This window comes from Barbus barbus, assembly GCF_936440315.1.
Source record: "Barbus barbus genome assembly, chromosome: 40".
NCBI lineage: Eukaryota > Metazoa > Chordata > Actinopteri > Cypriniformes > Cyprinidae > Barbus > Barbus barbus.
This window is the reverse complement of record NC_136718.1, coordinates 17,439,159-17,466,163: the sequence shown is the minus strand read 5'-3', so window position 1 is coordinate 17,466,163 and position 27,005 is coordinate 17,439,159. Positions and strand designations below refer to the sequence as shown.

Here is a 27,005-nt window from a genome sequence, read left to right as displayed (position 1 = left end):
AATGAATTGGAAGTCACGCACACAAAAACAAGTCAAGGCACGTTGCAAGATGTGACCCTGGACCACAAATTTTATACTATCTGAAAGCTGAATAAATAACCCTTCCATTGATGTGTGGTGTGGGATATGACAATATTTGGCCGGGATACAATCTGAAGGTGCAAAAAAGTCAAAATATTGAGAAAATCACCTTTAAAGTTGTCCAAATGAAGTTCGTAGCAATGTATCAGAAATTAAGTTTTGATATATTTACGGTAGGAAATTTTCAAAATATCTTCATGGAACATGATCTTTACTTAATATCCTAATGATTTTTGGCATTAAAGAATAATTGATCATTTTGACCCATACAGCGTTAGATATTGCTATAAATATACCCATGTGACTTATGACTATGTGGTAATAAGGTAGCCTATACAAGTCACTGCAAAATCTCATATTATTAGGTGACTATCTACTGGTTGAGCTTGCGTGGAGAGCAAGATTCAACTTGTTAGCAGAACTATCTCCTTCTGGCAATAATTTCACCACTTAATTCAAAGACACTTTGAAACGACTTGAAAACGCTGACATGCTCAGACTACTCCACACCTCAGCTCATGTATTACCTCTCATATCCAGTGATGATATTCAAGCAATATCATGCTCACAGTTGTAAATCTGCAAGGTAAATCGCATCTGAAGCTTTCTGTGATGAGTTAAACATTGCTTCTTTCACTCCATCCTCTTCCTGCACGCCTCTTCATGGTTTTCAACCATATACTTTATGGATTTGTCTGATATTAATGAATCATATGTGGGTGGAGAGCCACTGTTTTTTTCACTCCAAGTCTCCTGTCCTAAAACTGCTCTCTGTTTAAATGAGTAGCCAGAATTCAAGCCATACTGATTAATCCTGGGTGCATCTCATCTCACTCAACCAGAGATGTCTGCATTCATTTGTGCCGGATCACAAAGAGCACATTAGTCTGACCGTCTGCTGCATAAGTTCTTTTCTTCAATAATTAAAAGGATAACTTGACAGTTTATACATAATCACTATGCCACATTTAATTTTGATCCTGTTTAATTTAAGTTAGCCTACCAGTTCTTGTCTAGTTAAAATCTACGTACAATTACAGACTTAGAATAATTTGTGGAGCAATAATAACCACAAGTGGAAATCATGATATCACAAAATACATATTTTCTCTTTTTTTTTGAGGGGGGGGGGGGGGGGGGTGTATTTAATAGTTTTATTTTATATTTGTGCCATCACCTGGACATGCATTATCTGCATCATAATAAATAGGTTTACTTCAATTGCTTTCTTTTTTATGGTAAAATATGTTTTATTTCAAGACACTGCAGGCAATGTTTTTTTATGCACTGGCCAATTTTGATATTTAGGGGTTATTTTGCTTTCATAACTTGCCTACTTTCAGACTAGTGGAAAGAAACATCCCAAATACCCATTTATTTGTGTGCATGTGTGTTTTTTTTAATCTATATAAATGTCAATTCCAGTACTTATCTTTAAAGGCCAAAATTCTTTTAAAAAGTCTCAAAACTTTGTTCATTTTGGCAATCATTCAACATTTTTTCCTAAAAACTGTTTTATTTTTACATTTTAAATTAATGGAGTGATAGAAAGAAATCTTCAAAATCCCTTTCATACAAACCTTTACCTCTAATATGTCTATAAAATGAAACGAAAGTTTTGAACATGACTTTAGTTGTTCAGATTTCTGGTTTGGAAATTTATGCAAATCAGTACATATTGAATTAGAGAATGCCTCTTTGCATAACATTTCAGAAAACTTGTAATATAAAACAATTGTTTTAACAAACTGGGGAAGTATGGTGATATTTATGATATGATAAAGTTATGATATGATAGAGTTTATCTATGATAAAGTTATTTTTTTTACCCTTTTAACGTGTTTTGCCTGAAATAGTAAAATATCATGAAATCTAAGGGGAATTTCAGGAATATGTCTTTTTTTTTACATTTTATATAATAGAATTTATATGTTGAAATATATTTTACATTATAATTAATTGAAATTATTTAGTTCACTGATCATCGGCAGGAATGCGCACGTGATATACAGACATGCATTTCCAGCTTTCCAATTATTTTTTTGACAGTGACCGTTTTAGAAATTGTCACAGAAGCGATGCACACATCTGAGCTGACGCTGTTTCGGGATCATTTTAGCACATCCTATTTATATACAGACTATATTACAAGCATTAATATGAAGCATTCAGGATGGTGTCCATCATCCCTGGTGTTTTTATAATGAGTCCTGTCCACCTATGGCCTTCTCCCATCTGTCTCCTGTTTTTTCCATCAATATGTCCTCCCACCTCGACCGGAGGTTTGAAAAGTGTGTGGGAAAATAAGCATATCGTTGAAAAATTGGAAAAAACAGTGGATATGAGATATATGGTTGAGGTTATTGCCCATATGGCCATATAAAACAAAGCTTCCTTTGAAAGCCTTTCACCCATATCAGTTCTATCGCTTATGTGAGCACTAATAGAAAAGAATGTGTTGATATTGTCAGGGCCAGTAACATCTCATTTAGCTTGTCTCTGCGGTTGCCATAGATACAGCACACTGCATGCTAATTATGCAGCGGTCAGGCTGGAGCCGAAGGTCTGAGTCTTTTATTAACCTGAATTTTTGTTCCAGGAACTCCACAGAGACACACTTCTGTACAATCAGTTGTGTTGACAGAGCAGGATAGCATGAGATATGCTCATTAATATGGGCTGATATGTGTATGTTAGATGCTATTTAAAGATCCAATGTGTGCGTTACTAGGCAATCTTTATATAGCCTTGAACATTTGGAGCTTCAGGCACATAAGTAGATCGTGTTATGCCATCGGTGTCTGTCAAGATGACTAAATGTGCTTTTTTAAGGATGTTAATACTCAGACATGACAACCACATCAGCATTCAGAAAACTTTCTTTATCAGTGGGAGATTTTGTCTTGATTTCTTTATCACACCTCTACTTTGTGACTCTGAAAGTTTTTAAGAGAACTTTCAGACTTTAGTCTGAAAAAAAATGTCTTGGGATGCAAGAAGATGAAATGCTGAATAGGCAGTTTACATGGGAGTATACCAGAAGTGAACATTATTTATTGAATATAGGCTACATATACACATTTATAGTTATTATAATACACAAATGTTGATAAAATGTCCAATAAAATTGAACTGAAGTCATGATTGAAAGTCATATTACTTAAAATAATGTTACTATGTACAGTGGGGCAAATAAGTATTTGATACACTGCTGATTTTTCAAGTTGTCCCACTTACAAAGAATGGAGAGAGCTGTAATTTTCATCGTAAGTACACCTCAACTGTGAGAGACAGAATATAAAAATAAAATTCAGAAAATCACATTGTATGATTTTTGAATAATTAATTTCCATTTTATTGCTTGAAATAAGTATTTGATACAATAGAAAAATAGAAGTTAATATTTGGTACAGGAACCTTTGTTTCCAATTACAGAGGTCAGACGTTTCCTGCAGTTCTTGACCAGGTTTGCACACACTGCAGCAGGGATTTTGGCCCACTCCTCCATACAGGTCTTCTCCAGCTCTTTCAGGTTTTGGGGCTGTCACTGGGCAACACGGAGTTTCAGCTCCCTCCAGTTGAGGTGTACCTACGATGAAAATGATAGATCTCTCCATTCTTTGTAAGTGGGAAAACTTGAAAAATCGGCAGTGTATCAAATACTTATTTGCCCCACTGTATCTTCTTGTTGGCTTTATTAAATGCAGTTTAATTGCATGTGCATTAGGTTTATTATATTTGTACCTTTTACAAGAGAATACTACAATGAAAAAAATGATACTAATTATATAAATAATAAATATTTAAATAAAAACAGTCAACTAAATTTGTTTATTTAAATGTAGCTAAAATAAATTGATTGCAACCACTTACCTTAAAAACAATTTAGTAAATTCTGTTTTTTTCATTTTTCAGTGTATTTTTACTATAAAAAAATACTAAATGATTAAATGTAAAGACTGTTACTTGCTGTTTCTTTGTAATTATTTGTAAAGTTTGCTTGCAATTTTAATAATAATAATAAAAATGGGCAAAATTACTGTAGTGAAAAGTACTGTAGTTTTTACTGTAAAATTACTGTAATTTTTCATTGTATGTCTACTTCTACTACCTCCATTCAGCAGATTATGAATGCTGCAGACAGCAGCCAATCACATTGAGGCACAGACAGTGACTTCTGTTGCAAGCATTTCAGAATATGCAGATAGTGCTGGAGTTTGTAGTTGGTTTAGTGCAAACACATTTTATTCTGTCAGATTTATACCTTCAACTACTTTTAGCAGTCGTGGCCTAATGGATAGAGAGTTGGACTTGTAACCCAAAGGTGATGAGTTCGAGTCTCAGGTCCGGCAGGGATTGTAGGTGGGGGCGTGAATCTCAACCCTCAATACCATGACTGAGGTGAGACCCTTGAGCAAGGCACCGAACCCCCAACTGCTCCCCCGGCCGCCGCAACATAAAATGGCTGCCCACTGCTCCGAGTGTGTGTGTGTGTTTGATGTTACACTTGGATGGGTTAAATGCAGAGCACAATTTCCGAGTATGGGTCACCATACTTGGCCACATGTCATGTCCTTTCCTTTCCTTAATTTTCAGAGCGGCTTAAAAATGCATCGCTCATGCATTTGCACAGACCAACAAATAAAAACAGCGGAATACAAGAATGCGTCTGCCTCTGAAAGATTGATTGCAACATGGATTTCAGTTGACTGAACTAGAATCAGCAACTCTGTTCTCAATCTAGTATACATCACATTTGTCTAAGAGGTAGACCTGGCCCTAGATCAGCTGATGCTGTTGTGCGAGACAGTTAATGAGGTCTCTAGAGCGGTTCTGGTGAGGGCAGGACGGTCATGCGGTGACTCAGCAGACTCAGCATAGCCTGGCAAAGCATCCATCACTCCACAGGCAGCCAGCGCTGAGGAACCTGCTGTTCTTTTGACTCTTGGCTGATGATCTCCTGCTGGGCACAGCCACAGTGCTGCTGAACTCAATCTGACGGCTTCCTCCAAATCGCTTTCTTGTTGCGTTCCTGTGCCATAGATGTTTTTGGCCTAAGCTGAACACATTCTCTTTGAATCCTCGTAGCGTGTCTTTTGAATCAGGAGCTGGAAGAGATGGGTAAGTAATTCATCCAGCCACGTGTGCCGTCTCTTGAGTAAATAAGGGTGCAGCTCTGCCTGCCGACCATTAGTGGTGTGTTTTCTTAGCCTTATGAGTCAAAGTTCAGAGAGTTTGTGTTGAAGGAAGTGAAGCAACCAGATTTTTTTTACTGTATTACCTTCGGGTTTTGGATGTTATTAATATGTCCCAGTGTGCACTTTGCTGTTGCTTAGAGGTAAATAACCGGTGGTCATTTGTGTCCTTTTGCACCAGAGTTGTCCATCCTGGCTGTTTTTTTTATAGTTGTGCCAAACAAAAAATATGCTCATGATAGAGTTTTTTTTCCTTATGATATAAACCTTATATAAATCTTGTTATTTGTATAAGGTTATTAAACATTTTTCGGAATAAGCTATTACTCCAGGCTTCAGTGTCACATGATCCTTCAGAAATCATTCTAATATGCTGATTTGCTGCTCAAGAAACATTTCTTATTATTATCAGTATTGAAAACAGTTAGGATGCTTAATATTTTTGGAAACATTGATACATTTTCAATCCAGGATTCTTACCCACATTTATTGAGACACCGTTAAGAAACGTTTTGTAATGTTTACTATCATTTTTGATTCATATTAATGTGCCTTTACTGAGTGAAAGTATTTTAGTTAGTAACTTATTTTAAGTAAGTTACTTAGTCAAAGATCAGTATATCCATTTCCTGGCATTGTTAGCATAATGCAAAGCTGAGCTACAGAAACACATTTAACTGTTATACAGAAGTGGTTTCGAAAAAAAAAATACTATGAATGGCTACCAGCAGCTGTTTGGTTATTCGCATTCATCAAAATATCTGATTTTGTGTTCAACAGAAGAAAGAAATTTATACAGGTTTGGAACAACTTGGCGGTGAGTAAATGATGATACAATTTTCATTTTTGGGTGAACTATCCCTTTAATTGAAATCTAAATTTCAAATGATGTAATCGTAGGGATAATTTTGAACCTGGTATGTTATGCTACGCTATTCTTCACTATTTCAGTACTGTGTACGATTGTGGATCGTTTTCATTGTACCCAGATCCACAGACACTAAACTTCAAATTAACCAGCAGCTGTTCTCACGCTATCTTATGCTACAGATACAGATTCCCAAAATACTTCTGTTCAGGAGTGCAACTGGAGACTTTTTGAGACTGGGCTATTCTGGACAGGACTGTCGACTCTTCATGTGACCGTGTGACTGTGGATCTAAGGGAATTGGAAATGATGACATCTTTGATGGAGTGGACTATTTATGGTGAGTATTGGAAGATCCAAATAGGAAGTGCACTAATAGTTTCCTGTGGGTGTGAGAGGGACCTCAGAACTCAGTAATGTCAACATTAGAAGGCTATATGAATCTACAGATGTGGTCATTTTAAGCATAGTGTTTACACAGATTATAATATAATATAAAGAATTTTTTTAAATTATTTTTGTCATCTGAAGCATCATTCGCTTTTCCAATGCCATTTTCATTATGTATTCCATGTTCACATTTTGGAATAAAATGGGCAGCACATTTGTCTTGACACATTTGACTTTAGCATTATTGGACAAAATCACATATTTTTTGTCATTCGCTCTGTACTGATATTTACCTTGATGTTTGTCTCATTTTCATTACAGACATACTCATATATTTAATTTATTTCTGTTAATGTTGATTTCATTTCAAGAAATTGCTTTTAGTATTAGTTAGCGATAATAACCCTGAGGTACTTTGCTTAGATTATCATAGTTTTAAAAAGAAATTGCAATTTGAAATTGAAATTGAAATGCAGAAATTGATATTTTAATGATGGACTGTCATATATTTAACATTTAATGTCTGGGTCTGGAACTAGAATAATTTTCTCAGGTTTTAATGCTGCCTTCATATAAATAAAAATGAAATGTGTTAGTTTTAATAAAATATCAACCCCTGCAAAATACAAGTTGATGTAGCGCAGGCAGCAGGCAGTAGTTTGAGCTGTCTGGATATGATTAAGAGAGAATGATTATGACATATGTGCACATCTCTGCTGCTCTTCAGTGTGAGCTAATGTTTCTCTGTTTTTCAGGTTGGGAAATATCCTCTCAGCTCGTGCTGTGCTGACAGCCTCAGATGAATCACCCTCATTTATTCTGCTGATGCTGCAGGTATACGAGAGCCAGGAATTTAATATGCGGCTGTAGGAGAGAAGAGCTACGGGTGCTGGAGAGGATCAATAATTGAAAGGTCACTGAACTGCTATACGTGAGCTATATGAGGAGCTCATTGTGTATGTGTGTGTGTGTGCTTTCTTGCTGCATGCATGACTCAGATAAGATGAGGTTTATTAGGCATGTGTGGATTGTGACACGTGGAACGCAATGGTTTTATTTGCCCTGACACGTTATTCAGCGTAAATTGCTATATACTATATGACAGAAGGTAAGATTGAATAATTTAGTAGGCCTAATCAAATGAACAAACAATCAAATCTGATATAATCTCTGCAGATGTTGTGATTTCTTCCTTATTCTCTTATAGAGGAAAATGATATTGCTCAGTGATGCTCAGACCTCAGATGATTCGAGTTTTGGTCCTGGAAGAGTTTGATAAGAATCTCTTAACGACTAACTTTGGATTTCAGACTTGGCACAGGTGAAACAGTTTGTGATATTATTGAGATCGCTTCTAAAACACAAAATGAGACTCATTACTGCTTTTTTAATCTGAATAGCAGTAGATTTCTAAAATCTCCATTTGCTCTTCAAATGGAGAGAAGCAATTGAGACACTGAAGAGATTAAATACTACAGTTCAAAGGTTTGGGGTCAGTACTTTTTTAAAGAAATTAAAATACTTTTATTCAGCAAGGATGCATTCATTTGATCAAAAGGGATAGTAAAGACATAATGTTACAAAATATTTATATTGCAAATAAATGCTGTTCCTTTGAACTTATATATAGTTAAAGAATCCTGAAAAACTGTATTATAGTTTCCACAAAAATGTGTGTAGGCCTACCAAGAAATTGTTTCATCAGCATATTAGAATGAATTTTAAAGTAAATATAGCTACCTTAAAATAGAATTAAATTGTAGTAGTATTTCACAATGTTACTGTTTTACTGTATTTTTTATCAAATAAATGCAGTCTTGAGCTTAAGAGACTTCTTTCAAAAACATTAAAAGATCTTGCCCACCCCAAACTTTTGAACGGTAGTGTATATGATTTTTGTATATTTTCATTTTTGTTTATTTTCTAACCTTTCTGTTTGGTTAGCGTCTCCTCAGTGCATTCAGTTTATCAAACTAGTCTCACTGCTTTTAGCTCTCCACCCAAGTTATAGTGATATTCATTGTATTCTTCCTCTTCAAAGCAGCATGTTTTCACCAGAGCCTGCATGAAAGCCTTTGAAGAGGAAACTGAAGCTTTTTAACAGAGCCAAATCTTTCAGTGAGTGTTCAGACTTGCAGCTGATATATCTAGAGGCTGAGCGTTTCACCTGATTATACTGTGACCATCTTCACTGATAAAACTCTGGATAAATCTTACTTCAGTCATATTACGGTCTCCTTGCCGTCAGGGGAGAAGCCCTATATTGCTTCCACAGGAAACTGTAACAAATCCATCCACCCCCAAGTATGGCTGCAATATGACAGAGGTGTATATCCACAGCTTCCTGTGTCTGGGCAGCAGGTCTTCTCATATATTTCGTATCAATTTTTATAACAGAGGAAATCTTGATTGTTTGCAGTTTTTATTCAGCTTCTATGGAACCTTGGTTCAAATCAACAATTGCTTAAACTCAATACTCAACATTTAAATTTTTTGGAGGTTGCATTAAAAATCCACTTACAGTTTAAGCCTGTAAGTGTGTAGTTCTCAGTAGTTCTGATACCATTCTGAGTGTTTCTGGTTTGTGCAGGTTTCATTCCAGAGTGATGGGGTTTGTGTGTGTGAGTATGTGATGGGGGAGACCTTGCCCCTGATCTGTGTTGTGAGGCAGAAGGGCATGAAGGGGCTTTTACTTCAAGGCCATGATACGGCATGTTAACATATCGCTTTTTTGGGGGTCAGAGATCACTATCTGTTAAACTCAACTGTCAGTCCTCTTCATAAGCAGACTGCACTCATCAAATGCTTCCCGCACTTGCAGTCTGCACAGAACTAATAATAAAACTAGAGATGGGAACTATAAGAAATTTGACTATTCTGGTTCAGATTCTAATTCCTCTCAATATTTACAGTAATTGTTTTGTTCTACTCCTAAAAAAGAACTGGATCAAAAAAGTAATGAGGTTGTGAATCTTACTTCACAGATTCACTTCACAATTCACTTTTTACCTAGATTTCACGTAAGAAAATTTGAAGAACAACAGTAAATTTGACCACAATTTCAGAGTCATTTGAGAATCTTATCTTTGCTGGTCATGCTGTGTTTCACACCAAATTGCAGCATTTTTCTGTACTGTGTTCTGTCTGCACATGTTCTCATGAGCGAGAACTGTTAAAGGAATGAAACATCATGAAATCATTAAGTATTTTCAAAGGTTCTCGGTTCACAATCCTAAATTACATTCACATGGAGCTTTCAGATTTCAAGACTGCTAGCTTCCATTTTTTTCATGTAGAGAAGAGATTCATGTTAAAGGGATAGTTGACCCAAAAATGAAAATTCTGTCATTAATTACTCACCCTCATGTCGTTCCAAACCCGTAAGACCTTTGTTCATCTTCGGAACACAAATTAAGATATTTTTGATGAAATCTGAGAGCTCTCTGACCCTCCATAGACAGCAACAGCACTACCACAGTCAAGGCACAGAAATGTAGTAAGGACATCGTTAAAATAATCCATGTGACATCAGTGATTCAACCGTAATTTTACAAAGCTACAAGAATACTTTTTGTGTGCAAAGAAAACAAAAATAATGCAGAGGAAAGCACACGCATGCATCATGATACTCTCCAAAATGGCTCCTGAGGGTGATGCGGAAGTGGAGAATTGTTGAATAGTGTCATTATTTTTGTTTTCTTTGTCCACAAAAAGTAATCTCTTAACTTCGTAAAATTACAGTTGAACCACTGATGTCACATGGACTATTTTAATGATGTCCTTACTATGTTTCTGTGCATTGATCGTGGTAGTACCCTTGCTGTCTATGCAGGGTCAGAAAGCTCTTAATTTAAAAATATCTTAATTTGTGTTCCAAAGATGAACAAAGGTCTTATGGGTTTGGAACGACATGAGGGTGAGTAATTAATGACAGAATATTCATTTTTGGGTGAACTGTCTCTTTAAGTTTTCACTCAAAATGTTATGATGATAATATAATTTTCAATTAATTAAGATTTTAAAAGAATGCAAAATATAGGTGTATTTTATAGAGATCTCAGACCACCATACTGGTTGAATTGACTGAGTGTTGTCATGTTATGTGAGACTGTCTGTGGTAGATGATCTTCACATAATAAACAAGTCAGAGCACATTACAAGATATTAGGGCAGGTCTAATGTAGGTCATATTCCAGTTAGTCTTTTCTCCAGGGGAAGTGATCTTTTTTCCTTCCAGATTTAAGCACCAGACACTGAGCTTCGTCCTAATAAGACTTTGTGGTTTTAAAGAATACAGCTCCTGTCTTCAGTTCTGTTTGACTCTGACGCACTCTTTCTCATCTCTGAGGACACCTCTGCCAGGCAACAGATGAAAATGTTCTCCACAGCAGAGCAGTAACACCTCAGAAGAGAAAATCTCAATAATTGACAGGCCTCTGACAGCTCTGTCTCACACAGTTTGCGAGTGTGTGACATGTTTGTACAAGAAGAGCTCTTCTGCAACACAGCCTTTGAAATGCTAATCTACAATATGATATAGCCCTATCATTTGTGCATGAAAGTATAAATCAGCAATCAATTATATATACAGTTTTAATCTCTGTTGTCTTCTTTCTCAATGCCAGGGAAGCTTTCTGAAAAAGAAGATACATAAGGTTAATGCTCTCTCTTAAAGTGATAATTCACACCAAAAATGTAAATTCTGTCATCGTTTATTCACCTTCATGTTGTCTCAAAATCATATGACTTTTTTCCTCCATGGAAAATTTACAAAGATGTTTTAAAGACTGCGCTAGTCGCTATTTTCCATACAATCACAATATATGGGTGACCAAAGCTTTTATATATATATTTTATATTGTGACGAGTCGGCTGCCTCCCCCCTGTCCATCGTCACCACCCCGTCCCGTATTCGCCGCCCTTCACCAGACTCCCGACGGGAGTGGGTGTGTGAGAGAGGAGGGGCGCTGAACACCAGGGCTGGCGGCTTGTGATGAGGCGCACCTGATGTGAATAGAGCCTCATCACCGCCGCTGTTTAAACGCCGAGCGCGCCTCTCCTCGGGAGACCGGTCTCTTCCCCGTGCATGCACGTTGGTGTCCTCGTGGGTCCAGGAAGGGAGCGTCGAGGAGGACTGCCGCACCCGTTAGGCGGCTGACGGGCCAGGATGCCGGGCCGTCGAGTCCCCCAGAGACGCCGGGACCATAGCAGATGGAAGGAGCCGCGCAAGAGACGCCGCCGCCACTAGCTCGCCCGGCCCCAGGAGGGGAGCGCGTGCGGCCACCGGACTCCGCCTCTTCCCTGGACCCTTCCCTGACGAACACTACCCTCCTTCACTAGCCCCGCGGCACAGCGAGGACACCAGGTTCCCCATTCCTTTAGGCACTTTATTTTCCCTGGACACTTTATTTTTCCCCTTTATTTGTTTAATAAAAACCTCTCCGAGGTTTGACGCCACACCCACTGTGTCTGTCGTTTGCTCCTCCCGCCACAATATGAACTTTTATAAGTATCATAAAATAGTTTCATACAGTTATATATGATTAAAGGGATAGTTCACTCAAAAAAGAAAATTCTGTAATTACTCACCCTTATGTCAACCTGTAAGACCTTTGTTCATTTTAAGAACACAAGTTAAGATATTTTTGATGAAATCCGAGAGCTTTCTGACCCTGCATATACAGCAACACGTCTGACAAGTTCAAGTCCAAAAAAGGTAGTAAGGACATTGCTAAAATAGTCCATGTGACATCAGTGGTTCAACCATAATGTTATGAACCTACGAGAATACATTTTGTGCACAGAGAAAACAAAAACAACTTTATTCAACAATTTCTTCTCTTCTGTGTTAGTCTTCGACACTCGTTCACGAGAGTACCACGACACATGCATGTGATGCTGCTGACGCAGGAGCCTATGTAGGGTCAGAAAGCTCTCGGATTTAATCAAAAATATCTTAATTTGTGTTCCGAAGATGAACGAAGGTCTTACTGATTTGGACGGACATGAGTGTGAGTAATTAATGACAGAATATTCATTGTTGTATGAACTATCCCTTTAAGTATTTTGATAGCTTTATGGGAGAAACTGACCAAATCATCTTCATCTCGAGGCCAGCTAATGTAGAACATTCTCAGAACTTTGGTTATGTTCTGGCAAGGGTCTATCAAAGTTATGAGTAAATGTTCATCCAGTAACATTCAATGAATGCCATTCAAAGTTATCTGGTCTTTAATAATGTTCCCAAAACCTTTACACAAAAACATTATTTATTCGTCATTCATACAATGTGTTTTAAATGTTTGGGTTGATTGTTCACTTCACATTTTTTGAATACTTTAAAAATGTTTCAGGATGTTCAGAGAACATTCAACAGTAATATATAATAATACTTTCTCATAATGTTTGCAAAATTATAAAATGGAATGCTCTTAATGTTTAAAAAACTTTTTTTTTTTTTTTTCATTGTTCAGAGAACATAAGAAATCAAATTTTCATAAATGAATGGGTATGTTAGCAAAATGTTCTTAGAACTTATTTATTTATTTGTTCAGCTGGGAATGAGCTCTTAACGGATACAAACGAATCATTGAGTTCTTTTAATCATTGAGTCAGGGATCAACTTGATCAACTCTAAGCTTTGGTCTGATCCAATAAACCTCAATTTCAGACTGTGAACGAATCATTTAGACCAGTATAATGAACTACATCAACCAATTCAATGACAAGTTCTTGGACATTGCTATTAGTGACAGAAGTTTCATTTTTGAACAATCTGTTCCTTTAAGGAGACATGGTAAATGACCTTGAGCAGTAGTACAGCCATTTTTTTTTTATTTGCATTTGGTGTGAAGATTGGAATGAATGAATCATAATATTGATGCTTTGAATACCCTCCGTTCAATATGCATGAAATAGACTTGAGGCAAAGCTAATAGGATGATCCTCCACAATCTATGGACTCATTTTAAGCACCAACATCTTATCACAAATTATCATACATTTCCTTTGGATTAAAGATTCATACTGTTAGTGTAACCATAGAATAGAAAAGAACAGAATGTCACACTACAACTAAAATATAAAGATGGAATCAGGAGGTTATTGTCAGACTTTAGCGGTGTGAACAGTTGTATGACTGAACCAGTGCATCAATCTTTTTTAATGTGCCATTTGAGATGTCTCACTCCAGTTCTTCCTCTCTCTTTTGTTCGCTCCTCTCACAGGATCACACACAAGAGCCGGAGAGCTGAAAGCCTATTATATACGAACACTTTCTGCGGGGTACTGTTATCTGTCTCAAAGCTAGTTTTAGACACCCACAACTGAGTGTTTCTCCTCTTTTGTGGATTCAGAATCAGGGCAGATTCAAGAACAAACAAATTCTCACACTGGATTTCAAAAACAAAGAAAGTCTATGGCTTACAAAGACTTAGAGAGGAAAATTGCACCTCTATTATAATCCAAAGAGAATTACTGCACAAAGGAGAATTAGGAACAGCACAAAAGATGAGAATCCACAATACAGCACTGACAAATCTAATAATGCATTCAGAGCCAAAGTTTCCCTCCTGTGTCCAAAGAGAGGAAATAACTACTTACAATTAGTCCAATTGAACTTTCATTATAACAGCTACTTGTGTAAATGACAGGTTTGTGGAAAACTAGATTCAACTTTCATGAAAAAAATACAGTGAAAACAGTAATATTCTGAAATATAATCATTTAAAAAAAAGAGTTTTAGAGATTTACAAATAAACAACATATTGTCATTATTATGTTCATATTTCATAAGTAAACATGAATTGCTATTCATATGTGATCCTGGACCACAAAACCAGTCTTAAGTTGCTGGGATATATTTGTAGCAATAGCCAAAAATACATTGCATGGGTCAAAATGATTGATTTTTCTTTTATGCCAAAAATCAGTAGGACATTAAGTAAAGATCATGTTCCATGAAGATATTTTGTAAATTTCCTACTGTAAATATATCAAAACTTCATTTCTGATTAGTAATATGCATTGCTAACTTCATTTGGACAACTTTAAAGGCAATTTTCTCAATATTGTTTTTTTTTTTTTTGCACCTCCAGATTTTCAAATAGTTGTATCTCGACAAAATATTGTTCTATCCTAACAAACCATGCATTAATGGAAAGCTTAAAAGGGGGCGTTACATGCCAGAATGAGTCAGGTGCTTGGAGGAGAGGGGTAAAAAATAAGAGAGATTTATGACATCAGTCGTATAGGAAAGTATTTTAAGTGTGCATTTAATAAAAGATTATAAAGACAAAAACATTTTCTGTGGAGCAATTGGAGGTTAGTTTGTATTGCAGGACATTCACCAGGCTTTTCATGCACTGGGAGCCAGAAATCGTGGTCTTTCATAAAGACTGAAAGAGATCGAGTAAGTGAGGAACTGACTGGATATACAAGGACTAAAATAGTCATTGTCAAACCAAGGAGATGACAAGTAGCATTACATCTGAGATGTAAGAAGACTTTAGGTTTTCTCCACAGGTCTTCATGGGTTTTCATCCTAGCGTATTTGACAAAAAATATTGAAGGGCTGGATATGGTGCTGTCAATTATCTTTCTTATATAAAGGTCATCTGATAGCAGCTTTAAATCAGTCATCTAATGCATCTTGCCATTATTCTGTTAACATAAAATCGCACATTCCTGTATTCTATCTAACACAAACTTCCATAAAAAACATGCATGTTTTTTCCAAACATCCTCATCACAAAAGAGCTCAGATCACCATGACTGCCTGATCTGCAGTCTGTTACTATTGGAAACAGGGAAAAAAGATAGTGGCTGAAGCTTGGTATAAAAGAAGAACAGTGGCGTATCATCACTCTTCTGAAGTGATCAACTCTAGTCCTAAATCCCATTGTCTCTGAAGGGAAGGCTTAACATGAGGAGATAGACCCAAAAACCCAAATTCTCTCTGGGTTTGAGGCAGGGATGCTGAATCAAGTTGGGAGAATTGAATGATTTCAGTCTGAGAATGGTATATCTTTGATGTTTTTGATGTCTTGAGATGTTGCTTGAGAAGTGTTTCCTTGTACTCTCATGTATGATGACTCACTGATGAAATCACAGCCACAGGTGGGCTCAGCAGGCAAACACAGCTCCAAAATTTGGGAAGAAATGTCCAATTATCTCACTAGAAGTTCAGACAATTGTACTGAATTTGTATAACTGAAAAAGGCTTCTTTCCTTTCAAGATTCAAGATTTTTATTCGTCACGTACACAATTATACAGAGTATAACCAGCAGTGAAATATAAGTCAGGTCCGCTCCAAGGACAGTGCAATTGTGCAATTGTATAGAATACAATTCACTTTTCACTTTTGCATAGCTGTTATTTTGTGTGTATATGTCTCTTTTGAGGGAATCTCAATCTGCAGAGTGTTTTGTGTTTTCATTGCTAATTTTGGGGTTGAATATGTGGAATGCATAATCAAGTTAGCTAAAATATATAGTAATCAAATACTGAACAGATTCTCTGTGGGCCTGACAATGACAATGTGTTTTCTTTTCTTTTTATGACATCAATTTCGGCGCCTTCATCAGAATGTGTTTCAGGAAGTATGAGCTGTCAAGCCCTGTGCCCTTCGTTCCCTCTCTTATTTTGCATTGATGAACATGAAATGACCTTACACTTGTTTCTTAACTGATTCTGTTTAAGAATGTGTTGAATGCAGGAAAGCATGTGTGTGTGTATATATGTAGCTTTAGTTGTAATGTTCCCACAGAGAATATGGTGCAAAATTAAGAACATTTTCTATTTTAATTTAGAAATAAAATCACTAAAGGTTAGAACTGTCAGTATGAATGCTCATAAATCAAAATATCAATAGAGGACTGGTGGGTCACTGCCATTTATACAGCCACGGTAAACATAATATAAGAGTAAACATAATATAAACATAATAAGAATGTTGGTAGTTATAAAATATTAAATTCATTGTCTGTCCAGAGATGTAATGACACAGTTAACAATTGGATTCTGAAAGGAAATGTCAGTAAGCATAACTACCTCAAAGATGTCTAACCTCTCATTTGAGAAAATGCATCTCCAGAACCGACTTCTCCATCCTCACCCCTCTGCCTTTACTTTTCCACCCTATGATTTTCACTGTGCAGAGATTCAATGTTCTTTTGAGATGTCCTTCAAAATAAATCAAAAAGCAGCTCAAAACATCAATTCATATGCTGTTACGGAAAACATCTTCAAAATGCAACAAAATTGAATGCATTGCTAATTTTTTTTAATACAGGAATAAGCTGAATAATAATAATAATAAAAAAACATGCTGTATCTTGGCCTTGAAAAGGAAAAACCTCCAATGTATGTGAGATTTAGCCATGATTAGCAGCAAAGATTACTACAAACATATTTTATATAACGCTCTATTCTTCTGTCTTCTTAATGGCACATTCAACAAATAGGCTGGATCATTTCTGTCATACACTATTTAGCTTTCTTTTATCACAACATCACGATAAGTTAGCATGAAGGTGAATAAATAGTTTAACTACTTTGGGTCGAGTAGACTTCTTGTTACATCCCCAGGTTAGCATGCCGATTCCCTAATACAAAATGTTTCAAACAAAACATGTTTCCCTGCAGATTTAGTTTTAATTGGTAATATTTTATAGGCTTTTCTGCACTTCAACTTCTATGTTATCGTGCATATTATTCCTTAACTAACAAAAGCCAGGTCCTAAGCTACTGCACTTACATGATTGTAAGAAAGTAGCCTACTAGTCCTAACTGCAGGTTTTTGGAAACTAAAAGAAACTATCTTATGATATTTTAAAGGCAGGGTAAGCAATTTCTGGAAGCCAATGTTGATATTTGAAATCACCAAAACAAACACGCCCCTTTTTTGATAGACCCGCCCCACATATAGGCTATGTAGCCTACGCAACCCAGGAAACGATTAGTTCTGTCAAACATAAGCCGCTTTTCCACCGAAATTACCTGGAACAATATGTCCCAGGAACTTTTTTCCCCCAGACCTGTTGCTGTCTGCGTTTCCACTACAGAGACACAGGGCCGTGCAGAGAGCTTTGGAGGGGCAGGTGCTCAATATAAAAGGGGCACATGGAACACAGATTTTAATAGGCTGTCCTCCTTGCTGATATGTGTATTGAAATGGATGCCTCTTTAATACAGCAGCAAATGCCATGACGTAGGTTTGAAAAAGAAACACAGAACAGAAAAGACTATTTTAAGTTTAAATGTTAAAAACATTTTTTGCATCTCTTAATTACTCTGAAATGATATTATTATTATTATTGTTGTTGTTATTGAGTTTACAGGGTATGGTGGTTTTGCTGTTGTAAAAACTACTGTTGTTGTTGCAGAAAAAAATATTCCTGTCTTATTTAAAATAGAATTCTATTCTAATCCTGTTCTGAATTTATAAATTTTTTGAATGATAATAGTTCAAAGTATTAATAGTTTTTAGTCAGATAGCATAAAAAAAGAGATGACACCTCGACACGCTTTAAACTTTTCCCAATTAAACAGCAAGAACGAAAGAGAACAAGCACCTTTGTTTTTATTGCTGTGTGTAGAACTACGTTAGCTGTAGTTTTTATTTAATATTAATTTTAATTACATGTAAATTCGTCCCCCACACTTTATTCAAGCTTGAGCAGGTGTTTTCACATAGAGGTTTCTAGATTTAAATGAAAAGAGACCTGACCTGACGTTTTATTTGTATCCAAAATGAGGAGATATGAATATCAGAGGAGCTGAACACTCTGGTGCAGTGCATGTTTCATTCATACTCAAAGCCAGAAGGTGCTCTCACACAGAAACTTTGACGTGCAGGAAATCCCTAATATGGACAAACTCACAGGCTATCACAAAGGGCTGACCTGTGAATTTTATAGAGTTCAAAGAAGATATCTCAGAGTTTCTTTTATATGTCTTCAAAGAAATATTGAAAAATGAAGTAATGCTGCCAACTATGTTACAGGGATTGATTACATTGATTCCTAAGCCAGGTAAAGACTTATTGAATATAGAAAATTGGAGACCTATAACTCTAATCAATAATGATCCTAAATTACTTTCACATATATTTGTTGATTAAAGTTAGTTTTAAATGAAATTATAGATGATTGTCAATCTGGCTTCTTATGTGGTAGATATATTGGCAATAATATTCGATTAATATTAGATTTGATTGACTACAATGTTCTTTTAAATGATGATAGTTAAATTTTTTGTACAGTTACATTTATCTTTTGTCAAGTAACTTGACTGAATTTTGTGGCATTCCAATAAAAGACTATATTACTTATTTAGGAATTACGAAATGCAAAGATGAAAAGAAAGAATTAATCTTAATTATACTGCAATAATACATAAAATAAATCAGTTTTATTATCAAAATCTGAAGGATTATCAAGACTAGTTTATACCATAAAGGCTATATTCCAAAAAGTATAATTAATGAGATAAATAAATGTATATCTCATTTTATTTGGAAAAATAAACATCATTATTTGAATAAAAAAATACTTTGTAATCCACTTAACCGAGGTGGGCTAAATGTACTTGATTTTGAAACATCTAACACTATTTTTAAAATTAAGTGGATACAAAATTATATCCGTTCAAAAGATGAGCTATGGTATTACATTCCTAATATTATTTTTGAAAAAGTTGGTGGTATTGAATTTCTTCTTTATTGTAATTTTAATATTAGCAAGCTTCCCATAAAACTTTTCACAAACAGGCATTGTTATCATGGATTATTATATACAAACACAATTTTTCCCCTCATAAATGCTTAATTTGGAATAATAAAGACATTACACACCAAAATAAATATCTTTTCTTAGTTAATTGGTTTAGAAATAATATTTTGTTGGTTTCACAACTTTTGAATAGTAGTAATGGTCATGTTCTTAATATATACAGAAGTTTTAGAAAAATTGTAATTTTATATACCTGTTAAGGAGTTTATGATGGTAATTAATGCAATTCCTTCAGAATTTAGGAAATTATTAGGAAATGATATAGACAAAAAAAAATAAAAATTAGATTTTAGTCTTAAACTGGAAGGTATAAATATAAAAGAACAAAAATGTAATAATAATTATCTTAGAATGATTTGCCAAATTTCCAGTGTTCCTTTAGCCATTGGTTTTTGGAGATCACAATTCCAAGATGTCAACTGGAAAGAAACCTTTAAGATCTCCAGATGTTTTTGTATCACAAATAAAATTAGAAAAGTATCGTAAAAGATTGTTCATCGTATTTATCCTGTAAAACAGGTAATTGTAAAGTTTTGTAAAGACATTGAAGTGTGTTTTCTGTAAAGAGGAAAATGAGAGTATAGTCCATTTATTTTATGATTGTATTTACACAAAAATATTTTGGTGTGATTTTTTTTTTTTTTTTTTTTGTTAAACACAGAACTAATATTGATTTGCAACTCAAAGAAAAGGATGTTTTATTTTTTCATGAGTATACTGTTGATTTCAAAATATGGTGTATTGTGAATTTACTCATCATATATGGAAAGTTCTTTATTCACAAATGTAAATGGGCAGTGAAAAAAACTAATTTTACTCATTTTAAAACAGAAATAAGTCACTACTTGTATACGTTAAAAGAAACAAGAAATAACAAAGCAAAAAAACTGTTAATTACTTTGAAGCCTTAAATCTTGTTTTTGAATCATTTGTAATTATTTGTGCTTGTTTACTGACATGTGATTTTCTTATTGCTTTTCCTATTTATTTTCTTTATAGTATTTGTTTTGATTTATTTAAAATTGTATTGCCCTTGCATGTTCTATGTTCTTTATTCTAAAATCTGCAATAAAAAAAAAAAAAAGTTAGATAGCTTTGGTCAAATCTTGCTGCAAATGCAAACAAAATAAATTTACCTTCAATTAAAAAAAAATTAAAAAACTCACAGGCTATCATTGTAGCTGAACTGAATAAAAAGCAGAAACGTTTTTACTGATGAAACTTGAAGACAATAAACACACGATTGCGAAAATATATGGTTTATGTGTGTTTTTCAAGTTATCTTTAGGTAATAAACTATATGAAAAAGGCAGTACTGATTGACATATAATTTAGTATAGAAACTATCAAATATATTTCCTGAATTATTCTGTGATAAAATATGGTAAGAGGCTGTTCGTAGTAGCCTTTATAAACCAATCATAAAATTGTCATTAGGAAAACATTGAACAAAAATATGGTAGCCCCTTGCTGCAGCTAACCATGCTTCCACAGGCTACACACAGCTATATAAACAACATGATCTCTTCACGCCGTTCTCGTAAAATAATAATAATTCAATAATATAAGTTTACAAGCACACCGCTGAGAACTCTGAGAACGGACTTTATTGAAGGCATCCTAAAGGCGTGATGGATTGTCCAGGTGAAAGGTCATCATGTGGATAATTTAATTTACGGCTAAACTATTATGAATTAATTTTACTAATAGTTAGATTGGGCAGGCCTTCACAAAAGGGCGTTTAATAATAATAATAATAAAAAAATTGCCTTGACAAAAGGGCACTTTGGACATCAAGGGGAAACGCTCTCTCCTCCACATCATGAGTAGACACGCCCCTTACTGCTGATTGGCTACACGTTTGTTTTGGTACTTGGCTGACTCAGTTTTAAAACGTTTTTGAAAAATGACATACCCCACCTTTAAGAACAGCTTCCCATTTGACAACTCATATTTAATCTTGATGCATCAATTTACAAGTTACAACATTTTTAACAGAAAAAATAAACACAATTGTTTTTATGTAGTTTGTTTGTCACACTAATTGTAGAAATGACTATAATATTAAAATGTCAAAAGATGGTTGTAAAGAAGCAAAGCTGACACCCTCATACAAGCTAAACCATAATAATCACGGTGGATTAAGCAGTAAAGGATTGGAGAACACCCTCTCTCTGTCTCTTTCTGAGGTTGACTGTGTAAAGGGCAAAGCGGGCGGCTCGCGCTCCCACAATCACAGTCGTGACGTCAGCCCGTCACCGCAGCAGCGGAGCGGCGAGAGAGAGACTGAACGGCGGTGGCGGCAGCCATCTTAAACCTACCGCACTAATCCGAGATATACATCCTCTGGATATTTTTGCAACACTGAGCTAAATCAGATTTTACCGGGCGAGAGGAGACAGAATAACATTGTTTAAATCGTTTGCTGTTTTTATAACGAAGACGGGATGCGGATCCGTGGGGTGAAACCTTTCGCTTCTGCAGTCGGTCTGCTTTTAGGACTATTATGCGCGGTGGAGGCAGCCAAAGGTAAGATTTTTATGTCCTCATGTTAATATGTAAATTAGTATTTTTCTGTTATGAGAAGATATAATAAAAAAGGTCATCAATGTTCCCGTAAGTAAGGTTTCTTGACAATGATCTGAAATCATCAGTGTGTGGATGTTGTACATCGCATCTTATTAAAAATCAATCTAATTTCCCGTCTCATACTGAAAAGATGTCATGAAATAATGGCCTGTCAGCTGTGAAATGTCCACTCTGCCTAACGGTTCCGCTTCACTTGACATCTATTTTTGAGTGTCAATCCTTTAACATAACAGTGTACTGTGCCAACACCCCGTGGCCAAGACTTCAGCCTACAGCTATTTGTTCAGAGTAACATCACATTGCTTGGGAATCAAACCCGTGTGCTTGATTTCTACTCCATTCTCAACGGCAGGTTGTGGTTTTCAGCCGATAACTAAGTTGTTTGTATAGTTATACCGATGTGCAGACCGCATTGCAGATCCTCTGGGAATACTATGTGGTCAGGTTTGAAAAATTCATCTTTGAAATGGCTCACACGCAGCTAAATATGACTGAAGGACATCGCTGCAGGTGCACGCGCAGACATTACAGCGATGTCTCACACACACACACACACACACACACGGCTAGATGTGCGAACATTTGCTTGTGAAACGCTGCCTTTCCAGAAATATCCTTTAGTGCAGTTAGTTACCTTGTTTATTATTCTTAAATGTACAAGTACAAAGGTATAAAACTTAATATGTGGGTGTTATGAAAGAAATTTACCATTTAAAAATATTTAACAAACGTTTACATTGTTTGTTTGTTTGTTTGTTTGTTTACATGGGCTAATGAAGTGTACTTTTTTGTTGTCTAATTATCATATAGCCTATGATAGACAAAAATACACTGCAAAAAAAATATTAACATGACATTAGTTGAATAGTAAAACTATGCAAATTCATAAACGACAACCAGAAAGTGGTTTGCCAGACATCGGGACAAATATTGCATTTGTATTATCCATACCAGGGACTAGAGACTCTGCATTAAAATACAGTTGAGTTTGATTGGACACAGAGGCATTGATCTCAACAATACATCATTTGAGACATTTTCTGCTCTTAAAAAAAATAAAATCATATTTATCCACAACTTTTTCAGAACATTGCACACCACCAGTTAAAAATGTCTTGCCGTGTTTTATAAGTTGGAGTCAAAATTCAAATAATTGTATACAGTCCCTTACAATTTGTATTGCACTTCTGATTACGATTACTGTACTAAAGTACTCTTTAGATCTGTGAATTTTGCTAGCTTTTCATCACTGAAAATTTTGATTGACAAACAAAAAATGTGTCACTATTTAGAGTAGCACTTGTGATTTGTCTAAAATTCACAGGTGAGTAAAGTCCTCCGTTTTCTCTCTTTTACAGTCTATGTATTCACACCTTCACAGATTATTACCATGCCTTACTCTGTGTTTATTAGCCTTGGATAACTTTATTATCCTTGATTCATTTGACAGGGTCTCTTTTGAGTTTGACTAGCTTTGTTTAAACACACCTGCTCACTTCTCTGCTGTTATCAGTTAAGTGAAAATCCCACCTTCACACCAAATTACACACCCCTGCAAACGATCACAAGACATCTAGGGATCTCCTAAGTAATATTGCATTCGTTTAGTGGATATTTTTACTGTTTAAAGGGGCTATGTGTAGGTTTTTACTCAAAAAAATCTTTAAGATAGAGTTTTCATTTGTCTATTTATGAGCCAACCATAATGTAATAGGAAGAATGACACCTTGACTGTCCACCACGGTTGCCTCTATCAGCCTGTAGGCTCAGTTGTGTCTGGAGGAGTCGGGTCCAAATTGGCGCGAAAATTCACAAAATGTGACGTCATGCACGTTCTCGTCTACAGCGGCAATCGCTAGCGGTAGTGTTTGAAGTGGACTCTGCGGACAGAAGAAACGACGAGCCTCCAGCACAACCCGGACACCCACAGAAACTCCTCATAAGCTTAAAAAAAAAAAAAAGCCTTATCTAGTGCGCACCGAGAACAAGCATGAGACTGGCTGCAGTTCCTCTAACGGCCACTGGTGTCAGTAACTATTAGAAATTTCAGAACTTACGCAGTGCTCCTTTAAATATAAAACTACTCTAAAGGCTGCCATATTTTTTTGTTTCTGAAGAATGGTGAGAAGTTAATTAATGCATTAATTCAAGCTGTGCTCAGTTTATTTTACTTTTTAAAAGGTTTGAAGGGATTTTCTTTTATTTAACTGATGTAATAATAAAGATTCAGTAAAAAATCTTTGGAAAGTTACCAGAGAAACTTACTTTCTACTGCAGCTTATAACAGTGATTTATTTCTATAATATGGCTTCTAGTGACAGATGGTTGTTCGATTGGAACAAACTTTATAAAACATTTGTCTGATTAGACAGGAAAAATAGAGATGGATATTCATTTCATAGCTACTTGTTAGATCCCCTAAGCGGTTCACAACATTTTAGATTGCAGAAGATTTTGTATAAACAGCTGCTTGTTCGACTCCAGTGGCCCCCGGTTAAGTGTTTTGCCTGTTTCAGCAAAGTGAATCCTGTAGCAGAATGTCTTAACTTACAGATGGCTTGATGGATAATCTCTCAGGAGTCTTCCCATAGGAGCTAGAACACTTTTGATGTGTTGGTTTTGCAGATAGCTAGACGTCCATTAGCAGCTCTCTGCTTCGATGTAGGCTTTAGAGGGCCCATTAAATCAGTGAACAGTGGGAAGAGAATACACACAGTATTGAGGATGGATAAAATAAGCTGAGCAGACTTTCTCTCGGGAGGAGGTATTGGACTCATTGTTCCTCAAGGTGAAGCGGGGAACGCACAGGGACTGTTGTTGTTGCACGCTGTTAGAATTTAATTACTTTTAGGCTTTTTGTATTTATTTGAAGTATTTTGAAAGCATTTGGCTCATTCATTTATGAATTATTATCATGCTTTTGTTTTCCGATGGAAACTTGGTTGTTTTTGGGTCATTTTAGTTTCTCTTTCGTGTTCGTCGCCCTGTGAATTGCAGTTGTTTAATGACGGAGAACTGAAAGTGTCATATGTTTTGCTGTTTATTCATGGAATTTGTACTCTGGGAAATAAAGGGTCTTTTGGCCGAGAGCTCAGAGCCGCGTGCCGCAGTAAGCATGTCACAATGCACCCACTGTTAGACGCAACTCAGATTTATTTAACTTATGTACCAATCTTGAATTCCAAGGACTTTGTAAGCATAATAGATAACAACGCATTGCTCATCTTACATTTCACTGCTGGTTATACTCTGTATAATTGTGTATGTGACAAATAAAAATCTTGAATCTGTTTTGGAAAAATTTTAGTGCAGGCAGTGTGGCAGAAATTCTCTTAGACAATCAGCCCTTAGTCATCGTGGCGGCTGGGCAGTCAGTGATAATTTCATTGGCCTCTTTGCGAGCTGAATTGAGTCAGTGATCTGTCAAGAATAGGTCATTACGTAATGAATATTAGGTCTGTCTCTTTAACTCGTATGGTAGCTGCTTGACTGCTATTGTTGATCTTCCTAAAACAACATGGTGCGTTTGAAGTATACTGGCCAAAATGTGTTGTGTTTGTTTATTGTAATGGAAGAGCTTTTTCTGTGCTATGCTAAGCACTGGGTAGGGATGTGCTAAAATGTATGAAATCGATGAGAAGGTTGGTTGTTTGAATGACTGGTTGTTTTAACTAATCGGTCTAAACTGCAAGTCTGTACATTTCAGAATCGTTTGTTCTCAATTAGACCTGTTTCTTAGAGGGGTTGTTAACTTAAAGTGCAAAGTATACATAATTTTTTTTTATATATAATTTGTTGGATTTTAGTATTACACTACCATTCAAAAGTCTGGGGTCAGACGTTTTTTTTTTTTTTTTTTTTTGAAAAGTCACCAAGGCTGAATTTTATTTGATTAAAATACAGTATTGTAAAATGCAGTATTCTGTATTGCTGTTTTAATATTTTAAAATGCAATTTATGTCTGTACGCAAGCTGCATTTTTATTCTTTCTTTTTTATGTGGAGAACGTGATACATTTTCTCACTATTATTTAATAAATAGAAAGTTTAAAAGAACACCATTTATTCAAAATAGAAAGCTTGAGTAACATTATAAAAAACAAATGACTGTTACTTTTGGTCAATTTAATACATCCTTGCTGAATAAAAGTAAAAATGTATTTAAAAAATTACTGACTGAATAAATTAAATCTAAAATTGTAATTAGTATATACATTATAGATAATTAATTATAAAATATAGTATTTGATACATATGTATATTACTGTATTATATTATTATATACTGTATACATATTAAGAATAGAAAATTAAAAACTAGTTAACCATTGTAACTGGATGAAAAGTTTGCTATCGATGCTCACTATAACCAACGAATAATGTCTTCAGCTGTATATGGATACTATTCAAGGTTTAAAGATAAATCTTTTTCTTGATCACTCGGGAAGAAACGGAACAAAAGATTAAAGAGCATTCCTCAGTGCTTTAATACTGTGACCTTAATGTAGACCCTATTGAAACCTATTTGGACAGTAACCCAACCCATAACAATATTACCTGCTTACATTTCAGGTCAACCCAGTCCACACGCTGAGTGCTCTGAAGAGAGCCCATCCATCCAGTGTCTGTCACGGTTTGTGCTCTTTGTTTAGCCTGATAAATGCGTCCCTCTGCTATTCTGTGCCTCATCGCGTCAGCACCACTGCTTCATGGGAACAGGTAACCAGAGAGTAGGTGTTACCTGTGGATAGAGGTCTGTGCAGCCCGGCCTCCAGAGACATGAAAAGCAGCTCTGTGTTTTATGGCTACGGCTCACTTTCACTCTCACTGGGCCTTTGTGCGCTCCATACTGAGCTGTGATTGAGCACCATTCACATGCCCTGCCCCCACCCTCACCGAAAACGCCTGGGCCTTGTTCTGTTGCGACTGCTCCGGTGGACAAACAGATACTTCCTTGAGTACACACTGGCCCCCTGCTTTGGTTTTGCTATGAACCCTTTGCATACTGAGAGATTTCCCTTACATTTCTCTACAGGGTCTTAAACCTCAATGAACTATCGATTCCCTGACTGATGAAGCCCATTTTAACAGG

At 35.8% G+C, this 27,005-nt stretch overlaps 1 protein-coding gene and 1 long non-coding RNA gene across 5 annotated transcripts in view; both read left to right on the top strand.

The window, feature by feature from the left end:
- Positions 1-4,925: 4,925 nt before the first annotated feature.
- Positions 4,926-11,992, top strand: LOC306859363. The gene is made up of 7 exons (XR_013783300.1): positions 4,926-5,202; positions 6,057-6,093; positions 6,327-6,484; positions 7,290-7,447; positions 7,742-7,855; positions 8,579-8,652; positions 10,883-11,992. It is a non-coding gene; the product is annotated as an uncharacterized lncRNA (long non-coding RNA).
- Positions 11,993-21,557: 9,565 nt separating this feature from the next.
- Positions 21,558-27,005, top strand: part of clstn1 (calsyntenin 1) — a 46,731-nt gene continuing 41,283 nt past the window's right edge. For 2 of the 4 annotated variants that reach the window (XM_079401102.1, XM_079401100.1), the window contains exon 1: positions 21,562-21,855. In XM_079401102.1, the coding sequence (XP_079257228.1) occupies positions 21,774-21,855 (82 nt within the window). In that variant the 5' untranslated portion in view covers positions 21,562-21,773. Of the gene's footprint in view, positions 21,856-27,005 lie in introns of all 4 variants that reach the window. The other 2 variants (XM_079401099.1, XM_079401101.1) reach the window with 2 other exon arrangements.